This window comes from Lactuca sativa, chromosome 4, assembly GCF_002870075.4.
Source record: "Lactuca sativa cultivar Salinas chromosome 4, Lsat_Salinas_v11, whole genome shotgun sequence".
NCBI classification, from domain to species: Eukaryota; Viridiplantae; Streptophyta; class Magnoliopsida; order Asterales; family Asteraceae; genus Lactuca; species Lactuca sativa.
In genome coordinates this window covers 128,285,993-128,299,545 of record NC_056626.2, presented here as the reverse complement: position 1 = coordinate 128,299,545, position 13,553 = coordinate 128,285,993, and the positions used below count along the sequence as shown (strand labels likewise).

The following is a 13,553-nucleotide window of genomic DNA, read 5'->3' as shown; positions in this document are numbered from 1 at the left end:
CTTGTCACACTCTCATTCAATTGCCAAATGTCATTTTGTGGTTATTTTGAATTAAATTTTTTTCCACATGTAATTTTATGAGTTTTCTATTTTATTAAATTCTACATAATATTTTAATGTAATAATTGTAATAAATGTAACAATAAATGTTTATTAATTTTATTAATAAACTTACCTTTTAATTTCAAAATTCTCAAAATTAAAGCACATTAGTTTTTTTCTTTATTTAAATTATTTGTTTAAATTTAAAAGACAAAAACATAATTTTCATTATAATAATTTATTATTTTTCTTATTTTCTTATAAATTCAAAGTTCTCAAATATTTTGACATTTATATTTAACTTTTTTTTAAATTAACTCATATAATACATGGGTTTCACAACCAGATATTTAATTGATTATGAACTTTATATGTGACTAATAGAAATTTAAAATCAAAAACTTAACATGTAGGGTCAAGAACACATGGAGAGAGAGAGAGAGAGAGAGAATGACTTAATGAATTTAGTCATTCAATGGTAAAAATGATGAAATGGATGTTCATAACTGATGAAAACAAACCTCTATGAGTGTTTGACAAATGAATTATACACGAGTTATATATACTTGAGATATATGTATATATGAGCTAAGTCATTGAATTGACTAATACCATTAATGAGTATAAGTTGATTGTGAATATGGAAACAAGGAAAAGTTATAGATAATGAGGTTAAAAGCTTGAAATATCATCCACATAGATCGTAAACAATGTGAGTGATTTTGATTATGTAATGAGTTTAATAATAATAGATAAATTTAATTTCATTAATTTTTGAAATGTTTAGATAAATTCTACATATTGGTTATACCAAAGTTGTCAACATCGGGATCCTACCTATGATCGTTTTTTGGTTTGCAAGATTGGGATCATAAGATCGGGATCGAGATCCTAAGATCCCACAAAATAAAATATAATTTTAATTTATAATATTTAATCATGAAAAATATTTCAAACATTTAAATTTTCGTTCAAAAGTTATAAAACTTCAAAATATTAGTCATAAGTCACAATAAAAAATGATAAATGGTAGTTTGATAAAGGGTAAAAGACATAAAGTGGTAAAAAAATCAAGGGAAGGTAGGATCGGATCGGATCTCGATCCTACAATCCTACCTACGATCCTACCCCAAATACGATCCTTTTACGATCCGGATCGTTTTTCATACCTAGGATCGTAGGATCGTACGATCCTACGATCAGGATTGTGATTTTGACAGCCATGGATTATACATATAACAATCATATATGTGTATGAGAATAAGAAGGTTGGGTACATGAAGTATCTATGAAAAAATCATGAGAGGCAATTGGATTACATTACACTTGAGATCACTAAAAGAGTTATTCTTATCGAAATTACAAGGATGCAAATGATGGATTATAAGGAGTAGATCATATCATTAGATAGCATTACTAATGAGATTGATGAGAAAGAATATGGGATCTATATACTATACACATGAGAGATAAATGGGTACAATTGAGTGATGATTAGTATTATGCTAAAGATGATAAGATAATTGTGTTGAGTTATGCATTATGATTTATTGATTTCTACTCACTAAGCTTTCGAGCTTACTTTTGTTTGAATGTTTCTATGATTGCAGGTATACATGCACTTTGTTGGCACGAAAAAAAAGGTTATTCAATCCACTAGTGCAACTGAAGGAATTACCTCTTCTGAACCGGAATAAGAAAGAGCTCACAACCACTACTTGTGAACAACTCTCCTCAACTGAAGGCGCACCTACTGTTACTAGAAGTCTAGTCTCTCTCAGGTCCAGTTTCGATCTCGAACTACAACATAGGCAGGAAAAGAGATATTCAGAAAAGCCGATTTCCTGTCCTGTCTTAAGAACCTGACTCAAAAGAGAAAAGAAGACCGGACTAAAAGAGATCTCACTTTCGACGATTGAACTCCACTTTCATATCATGCTTGCACTGGAACTCACTTTCAGGAATCCTTGCTCCTGGCTCATATTCACATAGGCCACTCATAAGAATAAGACGTTCAACTCCCTCAAAGAGAAAAAGGATAGAAGTCTTACAGGAATTCGATCCAGCCCCGGTTTGAGCATCTCCCTAGCCTACCTACTTTCGAAGCTATCCTTTTGTCTCTCTATCCTTGCTAACGAGAACCTATGAGACGGCTAGTATACAAGAGTATTCACCACTAATATCTCAGGCACGGTTGTGCGAGATGCGTGAATCGCAATGCTAGTCGTAAGAGATCATTTCTAATTTAACAAGGAGAAGGAAGCAACCGGAGAGATCTTTTAAGGACAGGAAAATTAGGTCATATCTTCTTCTATTTTGTCGGAATTCATTGATTGCTCCATACGAATTTTCAATGGAATCCTGTTCGTTGTAAGATCACTGAAGGAGGTCCTAAATTGGGAGAGTTTGCTTTTACACGAAAACGAAGATCTTCGAGAACTCAAAAACAACGCTAAGGCCGAAAGGCAGGCGGTCGGAAACACTAAAGGTGCTTGCTCCGCGAGCTAGGAGCGAGAACTACTAGAAAATGGTGAGATCATTAGATCATTAGTGAAAGAAGGACCAACGACGATCCTATCCTAAAGGAGAAGAAGGAGTAGGAGGAGTCAGTTTTCTTTGAAGATCGAGGTTTTAAGAAATAAAAGCATCCCGAGGTTGGCGCATCTCGTTGAACGTGGAGAAGCATTGGGAACCCAAATTTCTTTCTTCGGGGCCGTTTATTTTCCCGTCCACCCGCCCCAGCATAGCGCTTCGCTTCCGGTTCTTCGGAAGAATCAAGTGACTTATCCCTTCTTCATTGATCTAGGGGGAAAAGGAACCGTCTACCAGTTGGGAAGCTAGACATCAAGTAAGTGGCTTGTTTTCGATTTTGAGTTCTTTTAAGAAGAGAGAAAGAGTAGAAACAAAGGGTATGCTCTCTAGAAGATTTGCTCGGAGCTGTTCACTTTCACTCGGTCGACTGGTATCTTAAAACCTCTTCGCTTGCGGGGGCAGGAGTGGAAACGTCTGAGAGAGCGCTTCGCGAAAGAACAAGTATACATGATGTACTTCCCGTGTTTCTAGCCTAGGCGTTTATATTGAGTTGATAGTCTAGGTTAACCTTTGTAACTCATTTTGAAGAAATGAAAAGGAATTACATGAATATTATGTGTTTTATGTGTTTTATGCTTAATTACTAGGAGTTAATTAATTAAGAATAAAAATGAGCGTCGAAAATAAATATTAGATAAAGTCGATATCTATTAAAAAATTTGTAGTGGTCGTGACAAGGATTACAGATATATAAATAATACCGAACTCCGAGTTATAACGAAGAAGTTATGACCTGTCGAAGTTTCACGACAAAACCGATACAGAGCCGAATGTTGTAAAAAGTGAGTTTTCGATAAACTACTTTTTAGTCTTAGTGATCTAAAAGAAACTTGTAGTGTTCGTTAAACCGAGAGTAGGTATAAAAAGAACACCCAAATCTGACTTCGCATGAGGAAGTTATGATTTTTCGAAGTTTCAGCTTAGCAGTAGACAGCTAAAAACTCGAATTTTAGATCGAGTGATTTTTAGCCGACACGACCTAAACAAGAATCGAAAGTCTCGTCAATAGTAGCACAACAGTAAAAAGACAGACGAAAATGGACGTCGGATGAAGAAGTTATGAATTTTTAATAGATTTCCTGTCCCGTTCTGTTAAAAATAATAATATAAAAATTAAAGTCAAAATTAGACGACGAAGTCTAAATGAAAGTTGTAAAGCGTAATTTTACCTACGCGTGCGTATAAAGAACGTCAAAAATAGAGCTCGTATGCAAAAGTTATGGATTTAGAAGTTTTTGCACAAAAACCGAGAAAATTCACATAAGTGGACTTCGGCCACGTCACCCTCGCTCATAACGTGCCACGTATCCGAAATTGGTGAATCACCAAAGCCAGCTGGCGAGACGTGTCGCCTGCCCTCGCATTCGAAGTCCGGTCCAATGGGTGTCCGACGCGTGCCCTTTATCACGTGTCCAAGCCTCGCAGGTGCGCCACGAACCCCCTATCTCGGACCATAGACCTCGGTCCAATCAAGAGCTGCCAGCGAGACCCTCGCATGCGCAACCCACGTGCAAGCCACCTGCGCCCCTTCGGATCTGCTATCGCGTGGCTTCTTTCCAGTCGTCCGATCAGAAGCCTCGCCCCTATAAATAGAAGGGTGCGAGACCTCCCGGGGATAATTTGGAAAATTGCCATTTTACACCCCTAAACTCATATTTCTTCCATTCCAACTTCCCCCAAAGCCCCGGTATTATACCAAACACCCAAAATACGTCCCGAAGTGCCCGAGAAGCTCGAAAATTTTATCTTTTCGGTTTCGAAGCCCAACCTTCGCAGAGCCCGGTTTCTCAATAAAACTATGGGTTTTATTAGAAACGATCATTTTAAACAACGAATTGCTGCCCGATTATCATCAAATCAAGTGAGTGTATAGTCACCTTCATCTTACACCTAGATATAAGTATTTTCTATAAAATACAAGCTACGTGTAATTATATTAATTGTTTAATTTAGGTGACTGTTGAATCGATGTTTTATACAAGTTTTAAACTGTATATGTATTTTTATCTACACATATGTTGGGTAAAACATGGGTAGATAGTGATTTCTTAAAGAAAGGTTTTGATAAACTTTTATCATGTTTTGTTTTGGGGACCAATTCCACAATATCTTTTAAAAAGATTTCTCAGATTTTATTTTAAAAAGCATAAGTTAAATCGTTCTTTTCTGGCCGAGAAATTAGGGGATGTCACACATGATAAAGGGAAAGGCGTGATGAAGTAGCCGTAATGTCTTTTTTTAATCGAACTTTTTTTTACCATGTGTTTTTGTTAACTGTAAACCCAGCTCGATCTTGATCTTGTATAACTTCCTTTTCATATGTAAGATAACGACTTGTATGATAGGTTAATATGATGTACACTCTTTTTGAATTTTTAAAAAAAAAAAAATCGGGTGTACTTTATTTTAGACGGGTGCTATACCATTACAAACATTTCATTTATCATCTTAAGATAATCACTTATTCAAAATAAGAGTTGTCATATGATGAAATAACCATATATTATGAACATGTTTCACCAAGTAAGTACATATTTCAGAAAATAAACTTTGGAGTAAATTACACGAATCGTCCTCATGGTTTGGATAAGTCCTCATGGTTTGGATAAAAGTCAAATAGAAATGGAAGAGTTAGTGTACATGATGGTATAAAACTCATTTATTAACTTAAGGTATGCATACATGTAACATAAAATTTGAGATGAATTAGTTATGGTTTTTTCGATTAACAAATTAGATGGCATACATGAATTAATGTCAAGATAATGTCAAAACTAAAATATTTTGAGCTATTAATCAAAGATAATGTGAAATGAGTTAATATAGACAAAAAACAATCTTAGTCCCATCTGTTACTTTACCGACTATAATCTGGTCTTCCATGTTTACTTATGATAGTTTTTTTGATGGTCTAGAACAATCTAAATTTTGTATACCCCTCATAGTAGGGATGAGCATAATCCTAATCACGTGTCGGTATCATACCGAAACCAATACCGAATTTAAACGTATGTGTTGGTACTTGATACTCTAAAATCATGAAATTTAGGATTCAGTACCATCAGTATCGGTGTTGGTACCGAAAATAGGTACCGGTGTACCGATAATACCAGTAATGTTAGTTTGGTTCGGTACTCGGTTCCGTTTTTTCACCCATCTTAGGACTCAGGATTCTCGGGTTGGTACCATTTTTGTCACATGTTCATCCCCACATCAAAGCAAGAAGTCTACACATATATGTGTTGCAAACAATTCACTTAGAAATTTTCTCAAACACCTTATATGCTAGCACTAATATATTTAACATCGACAATTCGCTAATGTCAAAACTCATCAATCCTTAAAAATGAAATCATAGCAACAATTAAAAAAACTTATTTGCTGAGAAGATAACGGAGAAATCGTATTGATCAGAAGTAAATGAAATCAAATTGATGTTATTCATATTTTGACTAGGCATGGATTGAGCACTACCCATTTATTTCAGACCAAAAAATGCAGCAATAAGAAAGAAGAGAATTGGAACCGAAGGTAAAAAAAAGATTGAAGTCGCACTTGTTCTCGATGATGGATGTACAGAGTTAAGAAGTAGCACATTTTGTAAATGAAGGTTGTGCAGAGTTGGTTTCGATGTAGACAAACGTATTTTTTGACGATGGAAATGCTAAGAGCAATTTGTCTTTTTCTTTCTTTCCCACTTTTGGGTGGATGGTTTTAAGGACTTCATAACAAAACTTTTTCTTCCCAATCCTTTCCTTTCCTCCCCCTTCCTCCCATAAAAAAAACTCAAGAACATGATTTTCTTTCACTTCCTTTCCTCCCTTTTCCCTTTTTAAAATAACTCAAGAACAAAGTGTTAAAGAAGGAATGGACGAAACAAATTGATTGGGAAGGAAAATCATTTTCTTGAGTTTTTTATGGGAAGAAAGGGAATGAAAGGAAATGATTAGAAAGAAAAAGGTTGTCATGTGGAGTCCTCAAAACCATCAACCATAAATTATGATAATTAGTAGGGGAAGAAAGAAAAGACAATTTTTCCCTTACCCTCTTCATCTTCAACAAATACGTTCATCTACACAAACTCTGCATAACCTTCATCGACAACAGATGTTACTTCTCAACTCCTTTTGCCTTCAATTTCATATTTGACCTCATACGGTACTTCTCAACTCTGGACAACCTTCATCGAGAATAAGTGCAACTTCAATCTTCTTTTGCCTCTGATTTCTCATTCTTTCTTATTGTTGTATTTTTTCTTAAATAAAGAGGTTTGCGTGATTTCAGAAATTCTGATATTGAAACGTGCATGCTCAATCGATGTTTTTGAAATATGAAAAAACAACACTTGGTTTGATTTCTTTTAATCTGATTTTCGTTTCTGTCATCTTCTCAGTAAATAAGGTTTTTTTAGGTGTTACTGCGATTTCATTTTCTTTGGATTGATTCTCTTTTAGTTTTGAGATTAGAGGATTGTCGATGTTGAATATTTTAGTATCAGTTATTCACCCAACCCAGGTAACAATGTATCTTTTCATCATATAGACGTTACATTGCATACAAGGTATTTGAGAGCATTCTTAAGTGTAGTCGTCTTACTTGCATGAGTGTTTCATATGCTTACTTATTAAAATTAGACTAAACAACACAATCAAAAAAGAGTATCATAAGAGAGTGTATGTGAGAGAGGTATCATGTTGGGGAAGGGTTAGGGTAGGGCTTATTTTGAGAGAGGTATCATGTTGAGGAAGGGTTGGGATAGGGCCTATTTTTTCTTTAATATTTTATATATGTCAATGACCAAAATGATACAATGTAATTTCTAAAGGATTGTCCGAGTTTTTTTTACAGAGTTAGGTTAACAAATACGCAAATTACCCCCTAAGAAGCTTAAACCATTTTGTCTTTAAACTTTGCAAAATTACCATATTAAAAATGTTTAATTTGATAAATTTGTAATAATATTTCAAACACAACATGGGATGCAAAGAACTTGTTTCAAACCTAAGGGTAAACAGGGTTAAGCGGGAATGGGAAGAAGGTTGGCTGAGGTGGCACTATCCCCACCTGGTACCTAAAAAAGGTTATCTTCATGGGTTCTTCGACCAGTTTTGGCATTCGAGTCAAAGAAGATGATGGGGAAGAGGGTTAGGCGGGAGGCGGCTTCAAAAGGAACATGGTTCCCCCTCTTCAAGTTGTCAGCAATGAAGGCTACACACGAGTTGGACTCCGTCCACCCTCTTCAATTTGTCAACAACGTTGCTAATTAATTTTATATGATGGAATTTAAGATTTATTTTAATAATGTTTCATACAGTATAACATTAGTTTCTAATTATGCATTTAAATGTTATTTTATATTTTTTATTTTCATCACCAACTAGTTTTTTCCAAACATAACTACTTTATCAACTATTGGTTAGCTCATCATGTAAAATCTGATATTTCAGCTAGTATGTCAAATACAGTTTAAAATTGAAAAATATGTTTGCAATAGAAAAAATTGGAAAGAAATGTTAGAAACCTCATTCCTTTTATTGTCTTCATGATTCAAATGCTATAATATACCCAACATGACTTCTGCTAAAACATTACACAACTCATTTGATAAGTGATCAAAGTCAAAAATAAACTAACCAACCTAGATAACTATGATAAGTCGTTTCAAATCCACATGGAGTTTGTGGTTAAATTATGTGTTTAAAATAACCAACTAACTAACTAATGATGCTGATAAAATTAATTGTTTCGGAAAAATCACTTTAAACTAAAACAGACTAAACATGATGGTTATATATAAATTTGAAATTTAGAAAACTAAAAATAACTTTAATCGAGTTGTAAGTTAAATGAAAAAGTAACCACTCACAAGTATCCTATGTCGATATGTCGATAAGGCAATCAAACTAATTGATTATTTACCCAAATTGTGACATGAATTAATATAAAAGTGAAACACATTAGCCGGGGTCTATGGTTTGTCTACAAACTGTCTTAGCTCCTAGGGTGAGTTCACTACGGTCTGTGTAACGTCAATGGTCCGTCTTAGGATGAATCAATTGCATTGTATAATCATATATTAAATTCTGATGTAATACATTGACTGTCAAATAAAAAACAATCATGCAAGACAGTTTAGAGACAATACCCTTTTAGTATATAACATTTTGGAAAATCCAAAAATCAAGCCAACATCACCATTCTAGAACCGTTCTCATAAATAAAAATTATTAGTATTACCATCGAAACTAATAATTAATTAATTTAATATAAATGACAAAAAATATAAAGTTCAAATCATTATCATTATAAATTAAAACTTTGAATCACAAGGTAATAAAAGTATAAAACATAATTGTCGCATTACAAAAAGGAATGATAAATAACAAAATAATAATAATAATAACCTAAAGAGAATCACCAGGATATCGCAAAATGCTTAGCCGCTGGCGCTGATACTAAATTACTAATATTGACCCATGCTTGTTGAAAGATTGAAGAGACGAGGGATGATTTGAAAAGGGTGAATTGTTGATGTATTTATAGGTTACCTTGGAAGGGTGGCTTTTGATTTATTGACGATGTGGGATGCAATTAAGAAGGTTTGTAAAGGTATTATGATGAGAGTATAAGGGATGCATGTGCTTCAAGGGTGATAGAAAGGTTTTGGTTTCCTTGAGAATTGAGATGAAGGAAAATAAGAAAGGCGGCGGCTAGAATGTTTGATTTATAATTATGTGGGGTGCAAGATGTTAGGATTAGTATGCATGGTTTGGTTGGTTATTAGAATAAGCTAATGCGGAATAAAAAGGGTTTGCATGCATGGGTTATGAGTAATGAGGCGGTTCAATGTTCACGTGAGAGTGAAGTGGCTTTAAATGAGGTTCTCATTATGCATGTGTGTACATGGGAGAATTAGGTGATTTGTTTACGTCAGGTTCAAGAAATTAGGAAGGCTAGTTCGCATGGGATTTTGATTAGGATTGTGAGGGTTTAGATGTGGGATATGCACGAGTATTGTAAGGTTTTGAGTTGGTAACAATGTGGGAAGGTGGTTGTAACCGTAAGGTTTTGCATGTAAGTTTTGGATTCCAACAATTTTCATTATTCCAAATTTCGTACTGATTTCGGCTTTGATAACGATAGAATTTGCGAAAAACTCAAAAACATATAAGTTGTAGGGCTTCTTGTCTCCTTTCCACAATTGAATTGGGTCAATAGGATCACTGACAAGTCAGATATGATTGAAACATTAAGGTGTTGTTTGTTTTTTTAAAGAACCTCTTCTGACCTCTTATTGTTGCGTCGCGCAGAACACACGCAACACTTGGCCCTTCACAGCTGTTTGTTTTTTCAGAAGACTTCTGACTTAAAAACTGTTGCGCATATGCTGCGTGACGCATCACTAAACCAACTACTTCAAACATCTTCACGTCTTACTTTAACTTACTGCAGATGTTAAAAAACAAATAGATTTTTTTATAAATGCTGCAGCTGTTTGTTCCACCTCTTCTGCTACAGAGGGTTGCAGAGGTGATCCACGGACTTCAGACATTTTCGCTTCGAAAAAACAAACAGCACCTAAGACATGGTCAACCCTGCATTTCTTCGATTCGTTTTAGCTTTTGATCTCGATTTCTTCGTGTCATCCTACGATATTTCTTTGTGCACTACTTTGTAGTGTTTTCGGTCATATTTATCATACTATAATACAAAATCCATTGATCAATAAGTAATTAAAATGAAAATTAATCGATTGATTGAGGCCCTACAGACTTTTATGTTTGATTTAAAAGTCCCTTAATCTTTTATTTTTGGCTTTCTAGAGGCTTAAACTCGGTTTTTACTTGTTATATTGAACCCTTAGCACACTATAGTCGATTTTTTTTTTTGAAAGAGCCATAGCTCAGCAAACTGACTATATAGTCGATTTTAATGCCATGTAAGCACATATTAAGTACATTGGGATCCTATGTGTATACCCCCGCCTGACTAAAAAAATGGTAGGACCTCAGTGACATTATCCCATTGAAGTAAAAGATGAAGAAGTAATTAGATTGAAGATTAATGATGTTCAACATTTCTACAAAAAATGAGTATTTAAACTGTAATTGGTAAAATGAATCATCTGGCCCTTCTTATACAGGGCGACGTTTTGGGCCAAATGAATAATGTTGCCTTGGCTTCCTTCCTAACATAGGAAGCTTAATCTGGCTACGATAAACAACAAATAAAAGGATTACAAGAATAAAAAACACAAAATAAGGTGAGAATATCAGCCTCTTAAATCTAAAATAAGAAAAAATACTTATACTCTTTGCTTTTGAAGTGTCGATACCCCATAAATCTTTCCCTTCAACCAATGCAGCTCCTAAGGTCCAAGAAACATCCCCAGGCCCAAATATAATATCTTTATCACCAACACAAACCACATTTTCAATAACTGAAACCATATAAGGAACCCGAAAACACAGAAAATCAGCATACTTTTGATTTTGATTTATCCCCATGTTGGTCAAAGTCAAACCAGTCAACGATCTTGAACATAGTTTCTCACCTTTCTCCCAAATATTTGACACATTTGCTTCTTCTGCATTTAAGTTTAACAGATTGTAAACAGCAAAGAATCCAGATAACGCATGGAAACGTGCAACAGAGTGACTCCCTCCAATCAAACTCACCATCTTTTCACCTAAAGTCAAACTTTTCGTGAGATTCATAAGAAAATGAAAATGTTGAATGACGATAATACACAAAGATATGAACAGGGAACTCACGATTTAGCTTTGAATTAATGGCTGCAGCTCTTGCTAGCTCTTTGCACTTTTCCCAATTTGGTTCTCCAAATAAATGCAATGAAGAAATCTTGTTTTCCATGCATCCATGGCAAGTGTAGTTTTGCATAAATCCATCACCAAGACAAGGATGACCAATCTCATAAATTCCCAAATCGCCCTTTCGTGAATGAGAATGACTTAGCATTACCACAGTTCTATCAAAAGCTTCGTTTAACCCAAAATCGGGTAATGAATCCGCGAATATTTCAAAAGAACCAATATTTGATCTAAAAACACCAGCAGTTGGCTCTTTGATTTCTGTTGCTACCTGCAATGAAGAACCTCCAAGATCAAGAAGCCCTAATGTGGGCAAGCTTGATGAATTTTTGAAAACACCCATGTGATAGTTTAAAGCAATCCAACCATAATAAGCTTCTTCTCTCCCACTCAAAACCCTAATCCAATCTTTTCTGTAATTAAACTTATGTGACCTGACTACACCTTCAACATCATCCAAAACCCTACTAGCCATATTTTCACCTAATCTTCTTAATCCGGCTGTAGCTAATACAAAGATTGGAGTAGCTATATGTCTTTCATAAGGTACCCATTTTTCAGCTCTACGAATTAATGGCTCCAAAGATGCCCTTACGCCAGAAGAATTTCCGACAAATTGATCTAAACCAGGCTCGGTTTGCATACAATGGTATGCACAACCGTGTTTCCGATCATGGTTTTTTGTTGAATTATCAGGAAAAGAATGAAGTAAAATCGGTAATTCTGGATTCCGATTAGACATCCACATCCACTCGTATATATTTACTCTAGTTCCACTGCTTCCACAGTCGATTACAACAGTGAAATATGTGGGAAATCGCGGATTACGAATAAGGTAATAATACCCAATTAATATCAACAGTAGAAGTACTACTACTACAATGACGATGCCGGATTTTAATACTCTAAAATGATGAAAAAATCCCAGAATTGGAAGCTTGGCTTTTGAAGGGGATTTAGGTTCCATTTGAAGAAAAAAAAAAGTAATTGAAGGGACTTACGAGGGGGACTCACAGTAACTCCGGGATTGTTACGTGATCCGGTGATGATGTGATCTCACTTTTGGATGGCTGAATAGACTTGTAGAACAGCGGATTGCGATATTCTATCGATCTGTGAGTGTGAATCACACACATACCTTTGTGTTCGTGAATGATCAAATCACCGGCTTGTGATGTTAAACTCCGGAGTTGAGTAGTGGAGAAAAGTATAGCCTCCGCAACGGCGATCACTCCCTTTGTGTTGTTCAGATCCGTGTGGTACCAGAAAACCGGCTGGGTGGCTGCCACGAGGATCGACGGCCAGAACTACGGCGTAGTTACGGCCTTCATTTGTTTAAAAGAAAATAAATTGCGAAGGGTGAAATTAATTAATTATGAGATATTGGGCATCTTAGGAAAAAAAAACTTTTATAGGAGTTTCTAGCTTAAAAAAAAAAAAAAAAAAAAAAAAAAAAAATCTAAACTAGTTAAAAAGAAAAAACATCGTTCGGCGACAATCAAACTTTTTCCACAAAAAACTCCAAAATCAAAAGCTACCCACTAACCGTTATTAACTAGTTTTGCCGACCACACTCATTAACTAAACTAATCGTTTTTAAGGCTAATATAACTGAAAAATATAAAATGATATGAAAAAACATTTAAGAAGAATATGTTTTTGATAGTTAGATAAAGATATATTTGAAAAAAAAAATCTGAAAAAACTGTTTAACTAGGTTTTTTTTTAACTTAGAATATAAGCTATTTTTTGTTTGACAAACATGACAACTTAAAAATTAATTTAAGTAACTTTTTTTTAATTAGCTTATAAACTATTTTTTAGTTTGTCAAACCTAACAACTTAAAAAAATAGTTTATCATTTATTTGTAGCGCGTGAAAAAGTCTAACAAAAACAATTAATTATTTTTAAATTTTTATAAAATATTTTTTTAGAACAAAAACATTTTGGACGAACATTTCAGATTTCAGAGTACATCCCGGATTAAATAAAATGTAAATGTATTGTTGTAAATTTAATTCTAATAATAAAATCATTTTTTTGAAAGTTTATTGTGTTCACCTAATAACATTTTAATTAATTGAATT

General features: G+C 34.4%; 1 protein-coding gene across 2 annotated transcripts; it reads right to left on the bottom strand.

The window, feature by feature from the left end:
- Window positions 1-10,659: 10,659 nt before the first annotated feature.
- On the bottom strand, window positions 10,660-12,913 carry LOC111911802 (probable apyrase 7). Of its 2 annotated transcripts, XM_023907546.3 has the most exons (3): window positions 11,409-12,913; window positions 11,189-11,323; window positions 10,660-11,074 (listed from the first exon to the last, which is right to left on the bottom strand). In XM_023907546.3, the coding sequence occupies exons 1-3, from the start codon at window positions 12,430-12,432 to the stop codon at window positions 10,770-10,772; spliced, it is 1,464 nt and encodes a 487-aa protein (XP_023763314.1). In that variant the 5' UTR covers window positions 12,433-12,913; the 3' UTR covers window positions 10,660-10,769. The 2 variants fall into 2 exon arrangements, with proteins under 2 accessions (XP_023763314.1, XP_023763313.1); XM_023907545.3 differs by having other exon boundaries at window positions 10,660-11,323.
- Between the last annotated feature and the right edge of the window lie 640 nt (window positions 12,914-13,553).

Bases quoted from the DNA above. Each gene is read 5' to 3' on its own strand.
- LOC111911802 (XM_023907545.3), bottom strand. From the start codon at position 12,432: ATGGAACCTAAATCCCCTTCAAAAGCCAAGCTTCCAATTCTGGGATTT. The intron at 11,324-11,408 runs GTGAGTTCCCTG...GTTTGACTTTAG, and splicing joins CATTAATTCAAAGCTAAATC to GTGAAAAGATGGTGAGTTTG.